Source organism: Macrobrachium rosenbergii, chromosome 41 (genome assembly GCF_040412425.1).
Source record: "Macrobrachium rosenbergii isolate ZJJX-2024 chromosome 41, ASM4041242v1, whole genome shotgun sequence".
NCBI classification, from domain to species: Eukaryota; Metazoa; Arthropoda; class Malacostraca; order Decapoda; family Palaemonidae; genus Macrobrachium; species Macrobrachium rosenbergii.
In genome coordinates, this window is record NC_089781.1 from 11056878 (window position 1) to 11081432 (window position 24555).

At 42.3% G+C, this 24555-nt stretch overlaps 1 protein-coding gene across 2 annotated transcripts in view; it reads right to left on the minus strand.

Annotated features, from left to right (window-relative positions):
* Glo1 (Glyoxalase 1) overlaps positions 1-24555 on the minus strand; it is a 53605-nt gene that overhangs the window by 4913 nt on the left and 24137 nt on the right. For both annotated transcript variants that reach the window (XM_067083955.1, XM_067083954.1), the window contains exons 4-6: positions 21959-22182; positions 21070-21140; positions 20570-20659 (exon numbers count right to left, since the gene is read on the minus strand). In XM_067083955.1, the coding sequence (XP_066940056.1) occupies positions 20570-20659; positions 21070-21140; positions 21959-22182 (385 nt within the window). The remainder of the gene's footprint in view (positions 1-20569; positions 20660-21069; positions 21141-21958; positions 22183-24555) is intronic.

A 24555-nucleotide genomic window follows, 5' to 3' on the forward strand; every position in this document is an offset into this window, starting at 1 on the left:
AGTTACATATAGCTGATTGACACCTTTAGGAGGTGGGGCAATGACAGCTAAAAAGAGTTGTTGGAAACATTAAGGTTATTAATGTAGAAAATTTCTTAGTTCCTCACCTGCTAAGGTAGCTGATTCCACAGTTACTGCCTCAGTAACCTGCTATCCTTAGAGCAACCGCGGGGTATAATGACCTGGTCGCAGATTGCTTAAGCTGGGTATCAGTCACCTAGGACATGGCCGTGACAATACCACAAGTATGCCCCTGCTCAGGGCGCAGCACAAACATCATGAATTACAAAAGGGGTCACCCAACACCAAAGAAAAAAGCATAACCATAAAAACCAAAACCAACTGTGGGGTAAAACTATCCAACACTTACCCTCACAGACAACCGTAAAAACCTTCACACTCCAAAAAACAAGTAAGTGAAGGTAGGTTTATCCTCCTTTACCCCTTTACCCATCACCGTGCCAGATACAACAAAGGGCCCTAACGTGCTGCACTCATCAAACACTGTCTGCACTTGCGAGAGATAATGCAAAGCAAATACAGACTTACATCTCCAGTAGGTTGCTTGCACAATATCTTGAAGGGAGAGGTTCCTTTTATAAGCGAGAGAAGTAGAGATAGCCCTCACTTCGTGAGCCTTCACTTTACACATTTTCAAATCATTTTCTGAAATATTGGAGTGAGCTTCAGAAATCAGATCTCTAATAAAAAGGACATGGCATTCTTGGACATCGGTCTAAGAGGGTTCCTGACCGAACACCATAAGGAATCCGAAGGACCTCTAATATCTTTAGTCCTTCTCAAATAATATTTCAAGGCTCTGACTGGGCAGAGGAACCTCTCCTGCTCCTTACCTACCAATTCCGACAGACTCGGAATCTCAAACGAGCGAGGCCACGGGTGCGAAGGGGTCTCGTTCTTGGCCATAAAAACAGTTTGAAAGAACAAATTGCTTTTAAAGCAGAGAATCCTACTCTCTTATCCAAGGCGTGGATCTCACTGATTCTCTTAGCTGTACCTAACAAAACTAAAAAGAGGGTTTTCCTCGTAAAATCTCTTAAAGAAGAATCCATAGGTTCAAATTTCTCAGACATAAGCCACTTCAGGACTGCATCAAGATTCCACGAAACAACTTTAGCATCTGACCTCTTAGAGGTACCGAAGGATTTAATAAGGTCCGTTATATCTTGGTTATTAGAGATATCCAAACCTCTGTGACGAAAAACAGTAGCCAGCATGCTACGATAACCTTTAAGTGTGGATACAGAAAGGTTCTTATTCCCGAGGAACAAAAGAAAATCCGCAATCTGCGTCACCGAGGTTCTGGAAGAGGAAATGTCATGATCTTTGCACCATGAACGAAACATATTCCACTTGGACTCATAGACCTTGATCGAAGGCGGTCTTCTGGCTCTAGCGATGGATTGAGCCGCTTTCTTGAAAATCCTTTGCTTCTGAGTAGGCGTTCGATAGTCTGAACGCAGTTAGCCGCAGACTTGACAGGTTTCGTGAAATCTCCTGAAGTGGGGCTGTCTGAGTAAATCTACTCTGTTTGGAAGGCTCCTCGGGAAGTCGATCAAGAGATCCATGAGAACTGGGAACCAATCCCTGGAAGGCCAGAAGGGGGCTATCAACGTCATTCTGGTGTTGGAGTGGTGCTGAAATTTCCTCAACACCGCACCTAACATCTTGAACGGCGGGAAGGCGTAAAGATCCAGACCCGACCAATTCAGTAGCATTGCGTCCGTCTGGAAGGCTGCTTGGTCCGGGACAGGAGAGCAGAAGATTGGGAGCCTGTTCGACTTGTTCGTCATGAACAGGTCTACCAGAGGTTGACCCCAAGTCTCCACAGCGACTTGCACACTTCTTCGTGCAAAATCCACTCTGTGGACAGAACCTGATGCTTCCTGCTCAAGGAGTCCGCTCTCACGTTGAGGGCTCCTTGAATGAATCTCGTTAGGAGCAGAATCTTGTGCTTCTCTGCCCACAAAAGGAGGTCTCTTGCTACCTCGCTGAGGGAGTAAGAATGAGTGCCCCCCTGTTTTTTTATGTAAGACAACGCTGTGGTGCTGTCTGAATGAACCAGAACTGTTTGTCCCTGTACGAATGGTAGGAAGTGCACGAGACTCAGGTGGATTGCTTTCAACTCCTTCTTGTTGATGTGCCATTCTTTTCTGTCGCATTCCACAAACCTGAAATTTCTTTTACACCCAACGTCGCTCCCCATCCTACTTCTGAGTCTGCAAACAGTTCGTGGTTCGGGTTCGACGGAAATAGAGAGAGACCTTTCTCTAATTTTCTTCGATCTAACCACCACCTTAGATCCTCCTTGATAAGGTCCGAGATTGGAAAGGAAAAGGAGTCTGGAAGCGTTTTCCTGTTCCATTGCTCCCTGAGGTAGAATTGAAGGGGCCTCATGTGAAGTCTCCCCAGGAGACAAACTTTCTATTGACGCCAGAGTTCCCAGGAGGCTCATCCAAGCCTTTTGCGGAACAGGTATCCATATCCAGAAAGTTCTGGACTTTTGCGAGACAGTCCGAGATTCTTTGATCTGACGGAAAAGCCAGAAAAGGAACTGTTTCCAGTCTCACTCCTAAATAAATTCTGGATTGTGAGGGGAGATAGGTGAGACTTCTTCCAATTGATTAGAAGTCCTAGCTTCTGTGTCAAGTCGAGAGTTACTTTCAAATCCTCCAAGCACTGAGACTGAGACTGGGAGCGAAGGAGCCAATCGTCTAGATAGAGAGAGATCTTTATTCCTCTGAGATGAAGAGCTTTGGCAACAGTGGACATAACTCTTGTGAATACTTGAGGGCTGTGGACAGACCGAAGCACAGAGTCCTGAACTGATAAGTCCTCTCCTGGAAAACGAAGTGAAGAAACTTCCTGGACGCGGGATGGATCGGAATGTGAAAGTAAGCGTCCTGCAGATCTATTGAGACCATCCAATCCCCGGACGAAGAGAATTGAGGACGGATTGCGTCGTCTCCATCGAGAAACTGGTTTTCTCCACGAAAAGGTTGAGAGAACTTACGTCCAGGACTGGTCTCCAGCCGCCTGAGGCCTTTGGAACAAGAAAAAAGGCGGTTGTAAAAGCCTGGAGAGTTGACTTCTTCCACGATCTCTATCGCTCCTTTTAAAAGCATGGAGTATACTTCCACTCAGAACCGAGCATTTTTCTAAGTTGCTGGAATATGCTGTCAAAGCTAAAGGTTCTGTTGCAAGAGGGGCCTCTTGAGGAAGGGGATAGAATATCCTTCCTTTAGCACGGACGTGGTCCACTGGTCCGCTCCGATCTCCTCCCAAATTTGCCAGAACTGCTGAAGTCTGGCTCCTACTAGTGCATGGAGGACATGCAGATCACTATTTAATTGAGGGTTTGATAGCCTTGGAGACAAATCTTGCTTTGCCCGAAACGAGATCCTGTACGGTTGAAGGGCCTGCCACGAAAAGGGCCTATCTTGACTAACTTGAGGACGAGTTTGCGCTGGCAGAGAAGGTTGAGGAGCTTTTGGTTTTACGAGTGGATTGCGCCAAAAGGTCCTGTGTGGACTTCTGAGTAAGGGATTTCGACACACTTGGCCACAAGTTCTTGAGGGAAAAGGTACTTCTTATCCAGAGGTGCGAAAAGAAGAGCCGATCTTTGAGTCCTAGAAACTCCCTGAGCGACAAAAGAGCACCAAAGTTGTCGCTTCTTAAGAACTCCTAACGTGAAGATGGAGGCTAACTCAGACGCACCGTCACGAATCCCTTTATCTAAGCAGGACATAACAGAAGAGAAATCATCGAAATGCGCTTCGGAAAGACCAAAAGACTTTACCTTCCTACCCAAAGCGCCAATAGTCCAGTCCATAAAACTGATGACTTCCAAAACTCGGAAAACGTTCTTCAAAAGGTGGTCCAACTCTGAAGGAGAGAAGAAAATCCGAGCGAGTTCATCGCAGAACAACGAGTAGAATCAACGAGACTGGAGAAGTCTCCCTGAGAGGAGGCAGAAGCTCCCAGAGAGAAAACTTCCCCGTGTCGTAGCAAGCCCGTCTTAGTAGAAAGCTTGGAAGGAGGGAAGCAGAAAGTTGTTTTCCCTGATCACGTTTGTCTTCCAACCAGTTCATTTTCTTTAATGCCTTCTTGGCTGAAATAGAAAGCACTAACTTCATAAAGGAAGAGGTAGAAGGCTTGAGTCTCTTGCGTACTGAGAGAGAGGGAAGCCGGGCCGCAGGTGCAAAATCCTCAGGAAAATTATCAATAAAGAAGCGAAGAAGCTTCTTATAATCCCAGCGAGAGGAGTCTGGTTCGTCTACAGGAAACTCTTCCACAACTTCTTCCTCAGACGAAATAGGAGAAAAACCTTCCGCTTGCACATACACATCTTGTGAAGGAGGAGTAGGAGCCTGAATAAGAGCTTGAGGAGGAGCCTGAGCCTGAGTAGGCGCCACAAGAGGAGCCTGAACTGGCGCCACAAGAGGAGCCTGAACTGGCGCCACAAGAGGAGCCTGAACTGGCGCCACAAAAGGAGCCTGGGATGGCGCCTCACCTGGCGCTACCTGAGGCGCTTGAGCCTGAGAGAGCGCTAAATCTTGAGGGAGCGCCTGAGCCTGACTAGGCGCACGAGCCTGATCCTGAGCCTGAACAAAAGGAGGATCAAGAGACACAGATCAAGGAGGAGCTTTTGTACTGGGCGCTCCGAGAGCTCGAGACGAAGGAGGAGGCATCAAATATACTTCAGAAGGCTTTGCTGGAGAAGAACCAGGCCTTCCGAGCCCGCCAAGAATGCTTCCAATTTTCTTGTGCATCGCTCGAAGAAAGTCATGAGTAGACGAGGATCCAACTGGGGAACGATGATCAGTAGAGCCAGGATCGTGATGAGGAAGAGGCGCAGAAGCCACAATAGGCTTACGTGAAACCAAAGGAGAAACACCGGGAACGCTGGGCAATACCGAATGGGAAGTCTTATACCTCTTACGCACATGAGCCTTGCGCCTGGGAGAAGACTCTTCTGACGACGAAAATCTCTCCGGACTCTCCCAAAAACTACAGGAAGGCTCTGATAAGCGAAATGGCTTCTTCTTCTGAACCGCTGAAGGCGAAAGATTCCTGGACCTCTTCAATGGTCTAGACTCGGGAAATCTCCAGCCTCTGCGAGGCGAATCACTGGAGCTTGAAGAAAGACACTTCCTTGAGTCGCCTTTCCAACGGCGCTCTGAAACAGCCTGGGAAACAACAGGTCTGTTCGGGGGGGGCGGCTGCTCGTGAGCAGACCCCACTCGCCTCCCTTGGACTTTCAGCATGTCTTCTCCCAGGAGCAGGGGAGCTTGACAGAGGCTTAGGTCTAGGAGAACGAGTAGGCCGAGCAACCACCTCCTCCACCACACTAACACTTTGCACTGCACTTAAATTATTCACAATATCTTGGAAAGAATCCATACGCTCATGAAGGGATTTCACATTAACGCCAATATCTTCCATGGCGCCCACAATAAGGTTAAATCTGGCGTCCATCTGGACTTGATACTCAGACACGGTAACGGGTTCAGGGATATCAGAGTCAGGAATAGGAATATTAGTAGCCACGGGATATTAATAGAAGTTTCCTGCATAGCTAAGGGAGATTCCGGTTTCTGAGAGAGAGAAGAAGAACTTCTAGCTAAAGCTTTCCTGGCTCTATCTTTCTCAAGTTTCTTTACATACTTAGATAGAGCCTTCCAATCTTCTTCAGTCATACTGACACATTCATCACACTTCCTCTCATATGAACATTCCTGACCTCTACAAGTCACACAAATTGAATGAGGATCAAGACTAGCCTTGACCAACCTCGTCTTACAGCCTTTGCTGCATACCCTAAAGGTATAAGACCCAGAATCTGACATAATTATCAGAAAACCTGACTAAATAGGTGACAAAAATAAACTGGCAAAGCCGCAAACCAACAAGAGAGTACTTCACCAAGTGAAAACAGCTCGATGTAGGCAGAAACAATGAAATTTCGCTCGAGTACCAACAACAATGTCGCCGGCGTGACGGCAAAATTATTCTGAAGCATGTTGGAATAGTTCCTAGTACGAAGGGCAGGTAAGGGCGATCACCCGATATTCGGACTGGCGCTGCCGCGCGTTTTGAAATTTTGCCGTGACGTCAAAGACTAAAGCTATATGTAACTAACAGGTAAGTTGTATGTGTTAAATAAGAAAGCTATGTGCTTAATTAATCTGCTATAGTACTTCTGAAAAATTGTTATATTATTCTAGTCTTCAGGGATATTTATGTGGAGTTTAGTATATGATATATGATAACACAAACTGACCAAATACATTGTAAAGCAAAGCAGAGTACATAAAAGCCATTGCACCTAACTCCCAGTTGACAATTTTTCTGTACATAAGCCAAGTTCCTCTCTTACTAATAGACATCATGCTTTATTTGTAGGATTTATTTTTAATAGGCTTTGCTTCAACAAAACCTTTACCTAAAGACTTCAGTTAAAGATAACCAGAGGCGTAACAATAGGGTGGCAGAGGTGGCAAACTGCCACGGGCCCAGGGCCTATAATGATTAAAGGGGCCCATGGACGTAGTCACAGAAAGGGAGCCAAGGGACCCAAGGGATATGGGCCCATGGCCGAAATATACCGTTACTGTAGCATAGAATATGATGATAATGGAAAGCCAAAAGCCCTACAAATTAATGAGTCTTTTTTAGGGTTTCATAAGGTTGAGGGCCAAAGTGGAGCTGCACTATAAGAACAAATTTTGCAAATAATTAAACAAAGAGGACTTTCTATTTCAAGGTGTCGTGGCCAAGGATATGATGGAGCTAGTAACATGAAGGGGATATACAAAGGTGTGTAGAAAAAAATAATTGATGTTGAACCCAGTGCAGTTTATGTTCATTGTGCTGCTCATAATTTAAATTTGGTGATTAATGATGCTGTCAAGGATGTGACAGAAATGGTGCAGTTTTATGATATTGTTCAAAGAGTCTATGTGTTTTTTGGATTGAGTATCAAGAGATGGGACATATTATCTAGCTTAATTTCTGAATCAGGCACTCACAAAGGGGTAACTATTAAAAAGTTAAACCCAACTAGATGGGCTGGACGTTATGATGTGGTATTTGCTCTCAAAGTTCGATTCTGTGATGTGCAGAAAGCTCTAGCACAAATAATATTATGCAGCTCTAAGGCAGACGAATGCAATGAAGCCACTGCACTAAAGAAATGTCTTGAAAATTTTAATTTTGTATTCCTTTTGACGTTTCAGTCCAAAATCTTGGTCAATAAATTTAGTTTCAAAAATGTTGCAATCAAAAGCAGTTGATCTTGCTAAGGCAGCAGACCTCTTAAAGGTTTGCATGGATGAGATGTGCAGATTAAGAAATCAACAGATATAGCCCAGAAGTGGTCAATCAGACCAGAATTTGAGAAAAAGAGACTTCGTACTGTAAAATGATATTTTCATAATAAAATAAATTTTTGAACATACTTACCTGGTAGTTATATATATAGCTTAAGTCCCTGACGTCACGGCAGAATTTCAAAAAACTCGTGGCAATCGCCGATCGGTAGTCAGGTGAACCACCACCTGCGCCCTCTACCCAGGGACCTGGAACCATTCCAACTATTCCTCAGATCTTCCATGCCCCTAGTCTCTAGAGGGGAGGAGGGTGGGAATTTAATTATATATAACTACCAGGTAAGTATGTTCAAAAATTTATTTTATTATGAAAATATCATTTTCAAACATCTAACTTACCTGGTAGTTATATATATAGCTGATTGACACCTTTGGTGGAGGGTCAGAGACAGCCAACATCGTTGGAATTTGCTTAAGGGTTAATAAACCAACTTAAGGTCCTTACCTGGATTAAGGAAGCTGACTTCAATGAACTCCCTCATTTTGTCTGCTTTCCTTAAGAGGTCCAGCGATCCACTCAGGGGGCTGAAGACCTCTAGGAGCTGCCAACCAGTGTACCAACCTCTATGTGACAGACAACCTATAATACCCTTGTTCCGGGCGCCACCAAGGAACAAAATGATCATTTGACTAAAATTGATGATTGTGGAAGACTGCATTCAATCTTCACAAACAACCATAAAATTTCAACCATTCCAAGGTAAGAACAAAGGGTATTGTTTTATGGAATTGGATTAAGGAAGCTGAGTTCAATGAACTCCGCCTCATTATGTCTGTATTCCTTAAGAGGTCCAGCGATCCACTCAGGGGGCTGAAGACCTCTAGGAGCTGCCAACCGGTGTACCAACCTCTATGTGACAGACAACCTATAATACCCTTGTTCCGGGCGTCACCAAGGAACAAAATGATCATCTGACTAAAATCAATGATTGTGGAAGACTGCGTTCAATCTTCACAAACAACCATCAAATTTCAACCATTCCAAGGCAAGAACAAAGGGTATTATTTTATGGGATTGGATTAAGGAAGCTGACTTAAATGAACTCCCTCTCATTATGTCTGCATTCCTTAAGAGATCCAGCGATCCACCCAGGGGGCTGAAAATCTCTAGGGGCTGTCAACCGGTGTATAACCTCTATGTGACTAGACCTCCTCTCAATACCCTTGTTCCGGGCTCTACCAAGGAACTTTCATCCCAATGATTGCGGAAGACTGCGTCCAGTCTTCACAAACAACCATAAAAATTCTCAATTCCAAGGTAAGAAAAAGGGTATTGGTTTATGGGATTGTAGGGGTATTCCCCTCTCCCATTACTGAATTAGATGCTATAAACGGGCACAGCGTATAGCAATCTTCGCATAATGTCTTGACTTGTTTTAGATAGTGAGAGGCAAATACTAACTTGCTTCTCCAGAAGGTCGTGTCCAAGATACTCTGCAGGGACCTGTTCTGTTTAAGAGCTACAGAGGTTGCTACTGCCCTGACCTCGTGCGTCTTTACTTTCAGAATCTTGTAGTCTATCTCTCTACATTCCATATGTGCTTCTTTTATCAACTTTCTGATAAAATAAAACAGAGCATTCTTCGACATCTATACAGAGAGCTTTTTGACTGAGCACCAAAGCCCTTCTGAATTCCTTCTTAAGTCCTTTGTCCTATCCAGGTAGAGCCTTAGAGCCCTTACCGGGAATAGGACTCTCTCTCTCTCCTCCCCTGTTATGTCCGTTAGGTTCGGAATCTCGAACGTTCTGGGCTAGGGTTGTGACGAGTATTCATTTTTTGCAAGGAAGCCTAGTTGCAGTGAGCAGATTGCCTTGCCTTGTATAAAATCTATATTCTTGCTGAGAGCATGTATCTCACTAACTCTTTTCGCTGCGGCCAAACTGACCAAGAAAAGAGTTTTCATGGTGAGGTCCTTTAAAGATGTCCTCTGCAAGGGATCGAACCTACTCCCCATGAGGAACCTCAGGACCACGTCTAGGTTCCATGCTGGTGAGTTCTCTATATACAAATTTGGGTTACAGAAATATTGGAAGAGGACACATGGTTGTCCTTGCACCATCCTCTAAATACCTCCCACTTGGATTGGTAAACCTTAATGGTGGATAACTTCCTTGATTTGCGATAGCGCCAGCTGCCTCCTTCGAAAAACTTCTGGCTCTTGTGAGTTTTCCGATAGTCCGAAAGCAGTTACTAGTAGCGCTTGTAGGTTTTGGTAATATCTTTCCAAGTGGGGTTGTTTGAGTAGATCTACTCTCTGAGGTAGGCTACTCGGGATGTCCACCATCCAATCCAGTACTTCTGGGAACCAATCTCTTGTCGTTTAGTAAGGGGCCACAAGGGTCATTCCGGTCCTCTCATGTGACACAAATTTTTTCAGTACCCTGTGTATTATCTTGAAATAGGGAAATGCATACACGTCCAAGTTGGACCAGTCCACCAGGAACGTGTCTATGTATATAGCCCGGGATCTGGTACTGGAGAGCAGTAAGTGTCCAACCTCTTCGTTTGCGCTGTGGCTTAAGAGATCTATGCAAGGACGTCCCCAAAGTCCTGATGTAGCGTTCATTCTTTTGAGAGGACTTTATTTCCTTCTCAGAATGTCCGCCCTCACATTTTTTTCTCCCCTTGGATAAAGTGGGTTACTAGTTTTACATTCTCCTCCTTTGCCCAAAGAAGAGATTCTCTTATTGTCTCGTATAGAGACCTGGAGTGAGTGCCCCCTTGTTTGCTGATGTAGGCCAACGCTGCCGTGTTGTCGGTGTTGACCTGCACCTCTTTGTTCCCCACTGTGTTCGAACTCCCTGAGAGCTAGAAGGATTGCAGTTAGTTCCTTCTAATTGATGTTTAACTTCTCCTGCTCTCTGGTCCAGGAGCCCGAGACTTTTATTTCCTCGTGTTGCTCCCCATACTGAGTCCGACGCGCCGGATAACAACACTAGGTCTGGGTTCCTCTAATATAGAGAAGGGACCTCCTGGAGCTTGACGGGACGTTCCACCACTACAAATACGGTCTTATTGGTTCCGAAATGGGGATGCACTTGGTCTCCAGTTCTATTTCCTTGTCCCAGTTCCGATTTAGATGAAACTGTAACGGGCATAAAATTAACCTCTCAAAGGAGACAAACCGTTCCAGCGAGGAAAGGGTTCCCAGCAGACTCATCCATTCCTTTGCCAAGCATGACTGTCTCTTTATAAAGTTCTGAAATTTTCTTGAGGCTTGTCCTGTCTTTGCAATAAACGGAAAAGCCCGAAAATCCTGACTCTGAATCTTCATCCTAAGGCATAGAACCTCTTGGGATGGGATCGGCTGAGATTTCTATCTGTTTATCAGTAGACCTAATTCTTTGTTAGACGCTTGATGCCAGTGCATCTTGCGTCCTGAGCTAACTCCACGTCTTGGCTTCCAATATCTTGAAGCCTGACGTCCTGACGTCCAATGCCTTGACGCTTGACGTCTTGGGTTCATTGACGCTTGTCATCATGGTGTTTCACTCCTAGATGCTTGACGCCACTGCATCCAGCGTCTAGAGTTTCATTCACTACGTTCAGCGTCTTAAACTTCTAGACGTCTAGAAGCTTTAGTTGGACGTCTATTATCCTTCTTCTCTTTGCCTGGTTGTCACGCTTGCAGCCGGGAAGACAAAGTCTGCTGCATATTTTATAGTAAAGCTATATGCGGGGCTTCCTGCTGTTGGGGACAGGCTGGGGAAGCCTCAACTACGGCAATTATTTCCTCCTCATCGTCAATAATGGACCGTGGAGGGGTTCCGCAGACGAGTACCAATCCGAAGGAGGAAGAGGAGGATGTACGGAAGGCAGCACAGTGTCCGCCACGCTCTTGCAGCCCGGTATCCTGACTGAATAGAACTGTCTACGTTTGTTCTTAGTAGGAGAGCTACCCTTGGGGCTGGAAGGGAAGAGCTCCGGGCTGCTGCTGTGGCTACAATCTGTAGTCTATGAAGTCTTATCATGACGTCCCTCAATATTGGGTAACTTGCTCTTGAGAGGTCTCGGCTCCAGAGCCAGACGTCAACCTTGTCTGTTTAGGCCGAAAGAGAGAGACCGAAACTAGAAAACCTTTCCCGTGGACGAACTTCAGAAAATTCTTGGAGATCGGGTGCATGGGGACGTGAAAATAAGCATCCTGGAGGTCCAGTGAGGCCATCCAGTCATGCTGTCTGACCGCTGCTAGAACCGATTTTGTCGTTTCCATAGCGACCTTTGTTTATTGCACAAAAAAAGTTGAGTGCAATCCCGTCTAGCACCGGTCTCTAACCCCCCAAGCATTTGGGGATCAGGAATAACCGAATGTAGAATCCTGGGAATTCGGATCCTGAACTCTCTGTCTGGTCTCCTTTTGCAACATCATAGACACTTGTTGCTGTAGAACCTTTGCCTTGGTTCTGTCGTTGCATTTGGCAGAAAGGTCGAATTGTCTTGTTACTAGAGGGGGCCTACTCAGGCTGGACAGTCTGGCTCCTACCGCAGTCTGCAGGAGAAGAAAGGCAGGTCCTCCTTCTTCCCTGTGTAGAGCCTCTTCGTTGTCATTCATCTACCCGCCCTAGAGGAACCTCTATCGGAGGGCCGACCACGAAAGAGCTGAGATACCTGAAACACAGGAACCTCAGCCTTACTCTTTTAGCGATGAAAGTCGAGGTAGGACTTTTCTTGCTGTTTTAGATATTAAATCTTACGTGGTTTTCTGGGCCAAAGATGAAAAGGCCTCTATACCAAACCTTGAGAGAAGGGGTGAGAGGAAAAAAAGAGGTATAAATCAATTCTGATTTTGATTGGACGTGACCCCATTAGCCAGGAAAGAGCAAAGATGGGCCCTTTTCTTCAGGAGTCCCGCTGAGAAAGGTGCAGTTGATTCGTTGGAACTATCTCCGAGTCCTTTATCCATACACGACATCAGATATATGAGTTCTTCGGTGTCAGTCGTGTTGAATAATTCCATCTTCCTTCCTAAATCTCCAAATTCTTTTGAGGGGGTGGTCCAATTCTGATATCGACCAACAACTTCGTTTTCCCCATGGCCACTCGACGAGAAGAGTCAACAAGATTCGAGAAGGTTCCTGGGAAGGGGCAGGTATTTCGAGGCCGAACGATTCTCCAGTTTGATACTAAACGCTAGACCTTGAGCTAGTTTGGTTGGAGGAAAAACAAAGGCTGTCTTTCATTGTTTCTCCTTCGAAAGTATCCATTCTTTCGTAAATGCTGCCCTCTTAGACGCCTTCACAAGAGTAAATTCTGAAGGCGGGAATGAGGAGCAGTCAGGATAAATTTCTCTGGAAAAATTTCCGAAAATAGCTTCATAAGCCTTTTCAAGTCTGATAAAAGCTGATGGCCTTTTATATTGTCTTCGTCAGAAATCTCTACAATAGGATTCACAGGAGAATGCGAGATATTATCATTCTCTTCTTCCGATTTTTCCAAGACGGAAGTAGCGGCGTCTTTCAAAATATCATCTTGACGCCGCGCCCTGGCGCCCAGTCTCTTGGCGCCTGGCGTGTTGGCGTCCATTTTCTTGAAGCTTAATGTCTTGGCGTCCAGCTTCATGACGCCTGACGCCCTGGCGTCTAACTTTCGACACTTGGCGTCCTGGCGCCCAGCTTTCACGTCTGACATCCTGGCGTCCAGCTTCTCAACGCCGACGCCCTGGCGCCCAGCTTTCGACGCCCTGGCGCCCAGCCGACGCCGACGCCCTGGCGCCCAGCCGGCGTCCTGGCGTCCATACTTCTAACTTTTGCTGTCCCATCAAACCTAGAGGTTACTTGAGAACTGGCCGCCTGTGCGACATCGGTCAAAAGCTTCCTCCGGTTGACGTACAGCAACCAATGGACGAAAAAACACTTTAACCTCGTCTTTCCTATGGCGAGGGTGAGCGTCCTGGGAAACGTCAACAGGTACGCTCGAGGGGACGACTGCTCGGTAGCTAAAGCCTCTTGCCTCCCTTCGTCTGTCGACTTTCCTTCTCACAGGGGTTGGTGAGCTTGGAAGAGGTCTAGGACTAGGAGCACAACAGGACCGAGCGGTCGCACCCTCCACTGCACTTGCACTAACAACATATTAACACTTGTATTTTTTAGATCTCTTATTATCGATCACATATTATCCCTGTCTTCTGAGGGATTTTACATGTTGGGCCAGGGTCTGAATGGCAGCCAACAAATCATTAAGTATTGGGTCCTTACCTGTTTCAGTAGGGGGTTCAGAGACTACCACTACGGGAGAAGGATCAATAGGATAGTTATCAAGGGGAAAAGAATTAACTATTCCTGGTTATATCAAGAAGAGTGAGAAACAGTACTCTTGGCTCTTCTGAGCCAGTCTTTCATTCCCGTTCTTCAGACATACTAAGTGGGGATCCAAGGAGACTTTAGCAAGCCGCTTGTATCCCCACACACACATTTTCACACTCGATGAAGTCAGATATGTTATAAGAAAATCCAAAGCGAACAAGCAAAAGCCAAGCCAAAGTGTACTTCACCAAAATAAGTTGCGAAAAACACAGGCTATGAGCGAAATTCCATGATGTTACAGACACAGCGGCAGGGAAGATCTGAGGAATAGTTGGAATGGTTCCAGGTACCTGGGTAGAGGCGCACAGGTGGTTCACCTGACTACCGATCGGCGATTGCCGCGAGTTTTTGAAATTCTGCCGTGACGTCAGGGACTTAAGCTATATATATAACTACCAGGTAAGTTAGATGTTTGAAAAAGACATTTTGGCGAGCTTTGTGAAGACCAAAGATTAGAAGATCCAGAGAGTTTGTGTAGAGTAACTGTTTACTATCGTACTCTGGACATCATCACAACTCAGTTGAACTTCCGTTTTACTGGCTTGCATGAAGTTGTCTCATCATTCTCAGTGTTGGAACCAATCTCATTGCAAAATTTATCTGACTCAGAGCTGTACGAAAAAGCATCTAGTTTTGTGAAAAATACCACAACGATGTGTCAGAAACATTCACACAGGAAATTCTCAGCATGAGATCTGCTCTGAAGGGAGAAATAAGCAAAGTTTCTAGTATTAAGGACCTTGCTAATATGTTGATCATAGAAAATCATTCTATTTCAGCCAGTTTCCCTGAGGTTTGCACTGCAATGCTATTGTTTTTAACTATTCCAGTCACAACTGCAAGTGCAGAGCATTCATTCTCCAAACTAAAGCTTGTTAAAACCTATTTGCGAAGTACAATGGCACAGGAAAGATTAGAAGGACTAGCTCTTCTATCAATTGAACAAGGAACTGCACGTAAATTGAACTCAAGTAAAGTCATTGACAGATTTGCAGAGATGAAAGCAAGGAAGAAAGAATTCTAGAAGGTATATAAGGTATATTTGTTTATTTAATGATGGTATAAATGTTTTGGACCAAGTTGTGTTTATTTTCATTTTATAGGCATCGTAATTATGCAATAATGTAACGGACGTGATAGGCCTACATAAAGGATTCATCTGATTCATTATTGAGAATATATAATTTAATGTTTTTTCTAAGCTATGTATGTATTAACAATTAGTAATTATATTTCAATGCCTGCATATTATATTTCAATTTCTTATGCCTACCAGTTCTACAATATATCAAATCAATCTCTCTACTCTCTCTCCCATAATATATATATATATATATATATATATATATATATATATATATATATATATATATAGAAATCATCAACACACAATCACGTGTGGAACAGAAATAAATTTCTGACTCACGTCGGGATCGAACCCAGGTCTCTCAGGTGGAAAGCAAGGCGTTAACCACTGGGCCATACAAGTCTAAAAGAAGTCGGAACCTGAGAGCAACTGCCCACAAGGAATTACCTGGGCAAGCTAACTGCTTGCATACCAGCCGAAGTTTTCCCCAACTTCCCGACTCAGCAATGACCCAATAGACAACATTTCATTCGAATTATCCCTTCTGAGTGAATAAGATAGAAATCATCAACACACAATCACGTGTGGAACAGAAATAAATTTCTGACTCACGTCGGGATCGAAACCAGGTCTCTCAGGTGGAAAGCAAGGGCGTTAACCACTGGGCCATACAAGTCTAAAAGAAGTCGGAACCTGAGAGCAACTGCCCACAAGGAATTACCTGGGCAAGCTAACTGCTTGCATACCAGCGAGTTTTCCCCAACTTCCCGACTCAGCAATGACCCAATAGACAACATTTCATTCGAATTATCCCTTCTGAGTGAATAAGATAGAAATCATCAACACACAATCACGTGTGGAACAGAAATAAATTTCTGACTCACGTCGGGATCGAACCCAGGTCTCTCAGGTGGAAAGCAAGGGCGTTAACCACTGGGCCATACAAGTCTAAAAGAAGTCGGAACCTGAGAGCAACTGCCCACAAGGAATTACCTGGGCAAGCTAACTGCTTGCATACCAGCGAGTTTTCCCCAACTTCCCGACTCAGCAATGACCCAATAGACAACATTTCATTGAATTATCCCTTCTGAGTGAATAAGATAGAAATCATCAACACACAATCACGTGTGGAACAGAAATAAATTTCTGACTCACGTCGGGATCGAACCCAGGTCTCTCAGGTGGAAAGCAAGGCGTTAACCACTGGGCCATACAAGTCTAAAAAGTCGGAACCTGAGAGCAACTGCCCACAAGGAATTACCTGGGCAAGCTAACTGCTTGCATACCAGCGAAGTTTTCCCCAACTTCCCGACTCAGCAATGACCCAATAGACAACATTTCATTGAATTATCCCTTCTGAGTGAATAAGATAGAAATCATCAACACACAATCACGTGTGGAACAGAAATAAATTTCTGACTCACGTCGGGATCGAACCCAGGTCTCTCAGGTGGAAAGCAAGGGCGTTAACAACTGGGCCATACAAGTCTAAAAGAAATCGAACCTGAGAGCAACTGCCCACAAGGAATTACCTGGGCAAGCTAACTGCTTGCATACCAGCGGATTTTCCCCAACTTCCCGACTCAGCAATGACCCAATAGACAACATTTCATTGAATTATCCCTTCTGAGTGAATAAGATAGAAATCATCAACACACAATCACGTGTGGAACAGAAATAAATTTCTGACTCACGCCGATCGAACCAGGTCTCTCAGGTGGAAAGCAAGGCGTTAACCACTGGGCCAGGTAATTCCTTGTGGGCAGTTGCTCTCAGGTTCCGACTTCTTTTAGACTTGTATGGCCCAGTGGTTAACGCCTTGCTTTCCACCTGAGAGACCTGGGTTCGAGGTCGGACGTGAGTCAGAAATTTATTTCTGTTCCACACGTGATTGTGTGTTGATGATTTCATCTTATTCACTCAGAAGGGATAATTCGAATGAAATGTTGTCTATTGGGTCATTGCTGAGTCGGGAAGTTGGGGAAAACTCGCTGGTATGCAAGCAGTTAGCTTGCCCAGGTAATTCCTTTGTGGGCAGTTGCTCTCAGGTTCCACTTCTTTTTAGACTTGTATGGCCCAGTGGTTAACGCCTTGCTTTCCACCTGAGAGACCTGGGTTCGATCCCGACGTGAGTCAGAAATTTATTTCTGTTCCACACGTGATTGTGTGTTGATGATTTCTATCTTATTCACTCCAGAAGGGATAATTCGAATGAAATGTTGTCTATTGGGTCATTGCTGAGTCGGAAGTTGGGGAAAATCAGCTGGTATGCAAGCAGTTAGCTTGCCCAGGTAATTCCTTGTGGGCAGTTGCTCTCAGGTTCCGACTTCTTTTAGACTTGTATGGCCCAGTGGTTAACGCCTTGCTTTCCACCTGAGAGACCTGGGTTCGATCCCTTCACGTGAGTCAGAAATTTATTTCTGTTCCACACGTGATTGTGTGTTGATGATTTCTATCTTATTCACCAGAAGGGATAATTCGAATGAAATGTTGTCTATTGGGTCATTGCTGAGTCGGGAAGTTGGGGAAAACTCGCTGGTATGCAAGCAGTTAGCTTGCCCAGGTAATTCCTTGTGGGCAGTTGCTCAGGTTCACTTCTTTTAGACTTGTATGGCCCAGTGGTTAACGCCTTGCTTTCCACCTGAGAGACCTGGGTTCGATCCCCGACGTGAGTCAGAAATTTATTTCTGTTCCACACGTGATTGTGTGTTGATGATTTCTATCTTATTCACTCAGAAGGGATAATTCGAATGAAATGTTGTCTATTGGGTCATTGCTGAGTCGGGAAGTTGGGGAAAACTCGCTGGTATGCAAGCAGTTAGCTTGCCCAGGTAATTCCTTGTGGGCAGTTGCTCAGGTTCCACTTCTTTTAGACTTGTATGGCCCAGTGGTTAACGCCTTGCTTTCCACCTGAGAGACCTGGGTCTCGATCCCCGACGTGAGTCAGAAATTTATTTTATATATATATATATATATATATATATATATATATATATATATATATATATATATATATATATATATATATATATATATATATATATATATATATATATATATATATATATATATATTTTTTTTTTTTTTTTTTTTTTTTTTTTTGAGGTAATGGGGGCTCCACTGTAAGAAAATGCCACGGGCCCATTCTCACCTAGTTACACCCCTGAAGATAACGCACTCAAAATGAATGAAAACATAATCCAGACTACTGATCTCAAAATGAATGAAAAACAAAATCCATACCACTGAGCTCAAAGTTTCTGTTTTCAAAACTTGATATTCAATATTGACGTGTGTTTGGACAATCATACAAAATGCTGTGTTAAAATGTCAAGTGCTGACCTGCCTTCTCATCAAGCACACAATGAATCACATGGCCTACTCATCGATTATCCCTGGATCAAACAAGTTTGATAAATTCATTGTTAATTAAAATGTCAAAATGCAATGATAGGTTGAGCTGTCTTAATTTGTTATCAGTCACTAATACATACATCTACCATATTTTGAAGATGATGGCTTTAAACATCCAATGACAGGAATGGTTGTTTTTGCTCTGTTGTAGCAGATGCAGTTCTGGTTGCTTTATCTATACCTTCATTACCCTTTAAGACCACACTGGCAAGAATCCAATATATTTCAATATTTCCACTAGCCTCATATAATTTGTAGAATAAACTTAAATTTGTTGTACAATGAAGGGTGATGAGCCTGGTAAAGAGCATTCTTATAAACAGGTTAACCAGACCATTGAGTTAAAATTCTTAAATCTTGGGGTGGGCCAAAGGGTTTGTTCTTAATGAATATCTATACTGTACCTTATTTAGCATATTATAACTCCTTAAATATTTAACAACCAGATCATTCGGAAATGTTGAAGATTCTGGCAAAATTTCTCTCAAGAATTTGTTTCCAATACTGTACTTGATTTCCATTGTTATTTGAAAGTTGGACATCATTAACAATATGTTAGGCTATGATTATTCTGTGGTCCTGTGGATTATTGCATGACCCAAGACAAGTGTGGCTAATTCAAAGATGGGATAATATTTCATTTCAAAGTAATGTTCTTTTAGAACGAACACCACAAACTTGCAGTTGGCTTAATCACTCATGGATTCTGTAAGATTTGTGGGTGATTGTCCAGCTTGAACAGATGAGACTCAATGGGGTGGTCATAACTGCAAATTGTGTCCCAACCTGGCAACCTGAGTAAGACATTCCTGATGATGAAGGAGGTGGACTTTGCTAGATGCAAATATCCTAGAGTAGACATGTGTGTCATCCTGGAGATATTATGCAACAGAGGCTGCCTTAAGATTTAGCAAAGGAAGTCACATCCCAAAGGAAGCAACACTGCTAGGTCATTTCCTTATCTGAGGGCTACATTTAATCTTGAAATGTTCTCTTGGAAGGGGTGCACAGGGAGCACCAGAAGTACACAACTTTCTCAAAAAACCACAGTAACAAGATGGTGGTGTCACAAGTAAAGACTGACAATAATTCCAAAGCCAGCAATCTGGGGTAGTTGGGCTGGATGAAGGGTGAAGGCAAGTTCTTCTCTTACAGGAAGAAGAATTACTGGAGGTCAGGCAGACCACATGACCACAGGCCACACTAAGATCACAAGGGCTTGATTCAAAAGAGGAGAGTTGTTTGTTTAGTTGTTTTACAATGGCAAAGTACACAGACAAGTCGCTTGAAGCTCCACAGAGGCAACATAATTTTGAGGCACTCTTATAGTCACCAAGACAATAGCTTAAGAGATGTCTGGAGGCATGGCTATCACTTGCGAAATGATACAGATTGCAGCCCCAAAACTGAGAATAACTATGATCCCACTATGCTGAGAAATAACTTCCAGCATCTTGAAAGCTCAAAACTTGTCTCTCTGCTAGCTGATTCTGGAGATAAAGAGCAATCCATCTGAGAAGTTTCAGATTTCCATAGCTTGGGAAGCAAGGATTTCAGCCTTGAGAATCTTCATACCAGGTGTGGCCAGTAGACTTGGGTAATGAGGTCTAGATTCAGGGAGAAGAATGTCCTTGGCCATAGTATGATAACAGATTCTGACCCTGCAAGTACAGAGAAGCTGTGGGAGCAGCAGAAATGGAAAGAACCTTTGAGAGCAGGAGGAAAAGGAGATGGGGGAAAACCATAGGATTTCAGGCAGCAGAAGAACCTCCTTGATAGGCTTCACTTGAATGAAGAACCAATGACTGACCAGAACACTTCTATGCCACCCTAAATAGCAAAAAATATTGTGGTGCATGCAAGCAATTCTTAAAATGTCCCTGACAACCTGCGCTTCAAACTAGAGAAGCAAGAGCAGACTTGTGGAGGTAGAGGCAGGGTAAGCAGATCAGAAAGACCCATATGGAATACCTCGCCCAGGAATCAGGAGGTAAGTGAAGCAACAATAATGCATGCTGGGCAACAGAGCGTTATTTCAGCCAGCAGAGAAGAAGAGAAGCTTACTTCCTGGTTATAGGAAAATAAACAAATAAAAAGGCTAAATGAAATATAAACATAAAACAATGTTGACTGTGACATTTACAGACAGTGAGAGAGAAGCAGAAAACAAATGCAAGACTAGAAATACACAGTAAGGCCTCACAAATTTGAATGATAGCAGATGGTATGACTGGCAATTTCCTCATCTGTTACGACAAGGCTATGTATGACAAATGAGGTTGTAAGGACACATAACCAAAGGAGAGGATGCTGTTCAACCAAACTACAGTATCTATAAAATACGGTACATACCATCACTTGGTTTCTTTACAAATTTTACGCCAAGAGATTCAAACCTCTCACAGGCCTTGTCTACATCTGGTACCATAATACCGATATGACCTGTAAACAGAATTAAGGACATTAGCTTTAATGACTTATTCACTGAGAGTACACTTTCAATATTCAGCTAGAAAAAAAGGCATCTAATAGTTTAAAACAGACATTACAGTATCCTAATGTTCAACTGACCATACAATTTCTATTCATACTAATAATAATTACTAACTTTTTACACACATCCTAATGTTCAACTGACCATACAATTTCTATTCATACTAATAATAATTACTAACTTTTTACACAATGTCAATGGCAATACCAGCTCCAACAACAAATAAAACATTGTACAGTAACTTGTTTAAACTATTGCAGTTCCTAATCTTACAATTTAAGGAAAAAATCTTTGCCTTTTTGAAAAAGGTGCTTTATTCCCACCACCCCCCCCAAAAAAAAAGTAAAACATTACTTACCAAAACCTCTTGGGTCACTGTTACCATTGTGGTAACCCTTGAATTCTGGATCAGTTTCAGTGCCCCAGTTGCTGCAAAAGATTTATAGACTGTATTGTATACCATGCTTATTAGTTTCACAACCTACCTTCAAATATACATCAAACCTAAAAAAAGATTAAACATCCAGTTTCATCTTTTAATTACTCTATAAATTTCCAACATTTATGTGCTGTATAAAACTGTGTACAGTATGATTAACCCTAAGTCTTGACAGTATTACAGTCAAGAGAATTTTTTGTGAATTACAAACCTCATTACAGCATTATTTTCATATGCAGTTTTCTATCCCTTTTACCACTACATACAAATACTGATATACTCAATTAAAAATGCAACTTTTTGGGAGTGGACTTCTTACCCTATAACAGCCTATTTCTCCTAAATTATGCATATGAACAGTTAAGGGAAGCAAAATACAGATCTATAATCATTATCAGTTTCTCTCCCTCTCTCTATATTAACTAGTATATTCATCTGAAAAAGTACTTATAAATTTTCACTAATTTCAAAAGAAACCCCATCTCAGTATTTCAGGTTCTTACAATAGCTACATACTTCATGACAAAGTCTGAAAAACAGTGAACAAATGTGAAATTCTCTATTCCCATTGTCATTATTTTATCATCAAATCTAAGGGGTAAATAGTTTCATTAGTATAAAAAAAAATTTATATAATGCAATAAAAAAATTAGTTCACATTCAATACAAAACAGTCAACTAGATATAAACATTATACTTAATGAGCATAAATTACTTGCTGCATAAGTACGCTATTAGCAATCTAAATCATTTTCAATACAAAAATATCCAACTTAAACATATTACTTGAAAATAACAAATTACTTACTGCGTAAGTTCCAGTGTTGCCTTTCTTGAAAAACACCATGCTGTTCTTTCATCTTCATCTGCTGGGATATCACTAGCTAATTCATAACCGAAAAAGTAGAGAGAAAACTTCATGGGTGGGAAATCAAGTTTTTTGAGGAGATGCATTCCCATAACTCTGGAGTAAAAATCAATTGATGCTTTGGGGTCCTTAATACGAAACATTGTTTGCTGGAAGATAAAATCCTGAAGGATGGAAAAATAAAAAACTATAGTTAATCACTGCAGTGTCCCAGTAGGTGTCTTAACAATTTGTAATCATTACTGAGCTACTATTTTTCTGTCACAGAAAAATTCATATATATTCAAGAGGTTCAAAATATAAGCTGACATCATTGGTTGGACAACATTATTAGATGTACAGTACAATAATCCAAAATTTAACTACTAATGTACTGTTATGTATCATTATTATCAATATTTAAATCTTAAAACTACATATCATTTGCATAATTATTTAACCAGTTTCCCAACAATTCATATCATACAACTTTGTCTAAATATGGACATTTCATAGAGATGGGCCCATTACAATTATCAATCATTAACCTGCTTTGACTGTAATATGTAGGGTAAAATTGTCTGGCTTGTGCTGTATTAAAATATGTAAGAAAGAGTTTGCTCTTAGCTTTTCACAATTTTTTAACATTTTCATTCTGTTGTGGATAGCTAAGTAATTACTGTACTTTGTTACAAGGTTTTATTTCTTCACAAGGGAGGGCAGAACATTAACCTGTACCAGAAGAAATTACCTTCCTTTAGTGTAGGCAGACCATTATAAACTTATATAACCCCCATAAGGGTGGGCAGACTATTCCCAAATTTAAATTAGCAAAGGGAACTTTGTTCTTGGTACGCATCTGCTCAACAGCAGGAGGATTTTTTCCTGAGAATCCAAGGATTTCAACTGGCTGTAATGGACAAGTGTCTTTTCCTCTTCTCTTGCTTGATGCAATACACCTCTTCCATGATTGTTTTTTTTTTTTTTTATTAGGGAAGTGGCAAAGAGGAGTTTTTTTACTTTGTTCCTTCTAAACACCATAAGAATACATGATACAACTGTCATTAAACTTCATTTTATGGCCTGCAATCCTGCTATCATAAATTCACATCTATTTCTGACTTACCTGTTAAAAATGCTTCTGGACAATGGGATTTACCTTTGCAGATTCTTCTTCATGAGCTTGGCATATTCAAGCATTGTTTGCTCTTCCCAAGATAATCACAAATCTTTGCCACAGAACATATAATCTATGGTGAACATGGTAGTTTAATGATGCTCTAATAAGCAATGCAGTTACTATGGGTTGGATGCTGGCAGCTCTTGGTTAAATGATTCTTCTATTTTACATCTTTTCTCCAATAGCCTTGGCTGAAATTTGCCTCTAGCCCAATAAGATGAGTGACTTTGTGGCCTTATTTTGTCTCAATGACCATCTGATCACATGAAGTTACAGAGTTATCTGAAAGACACCTTTGCTATGTTGCAACTGTTCTGGAAGGTCATCAATCTGCTGCTGCTGGTGCCCAGTATGAATGGTTTAATGCTCTTCTGGTTCTGTTTGAATCTGATTCACATTATGTTCCACAGTTTCATACTTTCCCTTAAATCCTACATTCAAATTTGCTTGCTTTCGAAACTACCTTTAGCTACATTTAATTTTTATATATCTCAACTTTCCTCTCACTTCACCAAAACCAGTCAAGACCTTGGTTCACATCATCCATGGCTTCTTTGCTGCAATTAGGATAAGCTTTTCAAGGCAATTCATCTGCACATTCTTCTAAGCTCTTACCCAATTTTCCTTCCCTCTTAGCTAATTTTACCCTAAAAGCACTAGTTATAGAACAAGTAGCATAACGCATACTAAAAGTTGGCTTTTATCATGCTCAAATTATTTCTCTCTCTTTCATCAACGTTATAGACAAAGAAGGCTGGAGCAACCTTTAACTAAGGAAAAATGCTAACCTATGAACCTTGATTTAATTCAAGAAAATTTAACTAAAAGGCCAAGCACCGGGATATTTTTAGTGATTCAGCAATTATAGCAGTGAAAAGAGGGTATTGGAGTGGTTGGGTACCAAACTGGAAGAAAGGAACCAGGAATGAAGGTAACATAAAGGGCTGAAAAGTGGGTGTAGTTATAGACCAAAGGAATACTGCAAACAATCTCTAGTAATGCTTACAATGCAGTACATGAAGCGTACTGATGGCACCATCTCCCTATGGGGCTGTGAACCTTGAACCAGCAAAATGACACAACTAACTTCACAACAATCAGATCAAGTATTACAATCATCTACTTGATGGAGGATTTAAAACATTCCTCCCTTAGCATCCTGAATTTGGCTACCAATATTAAAATCACTAGTAATGGTATCTTCTTCCTCCTGTACACAGTACAGTACTGTATTCTGTGACTATCTTTTCCAGAAATTTTCACTACTGGACAAACCATTATCTTCCGAAAAAGGATAAATTGTGCAACTAAGGAACTTCCAAGTTACATTTGTCAGACCACTGATTATTACAAAAATATTATGAGCCACAATGTATGG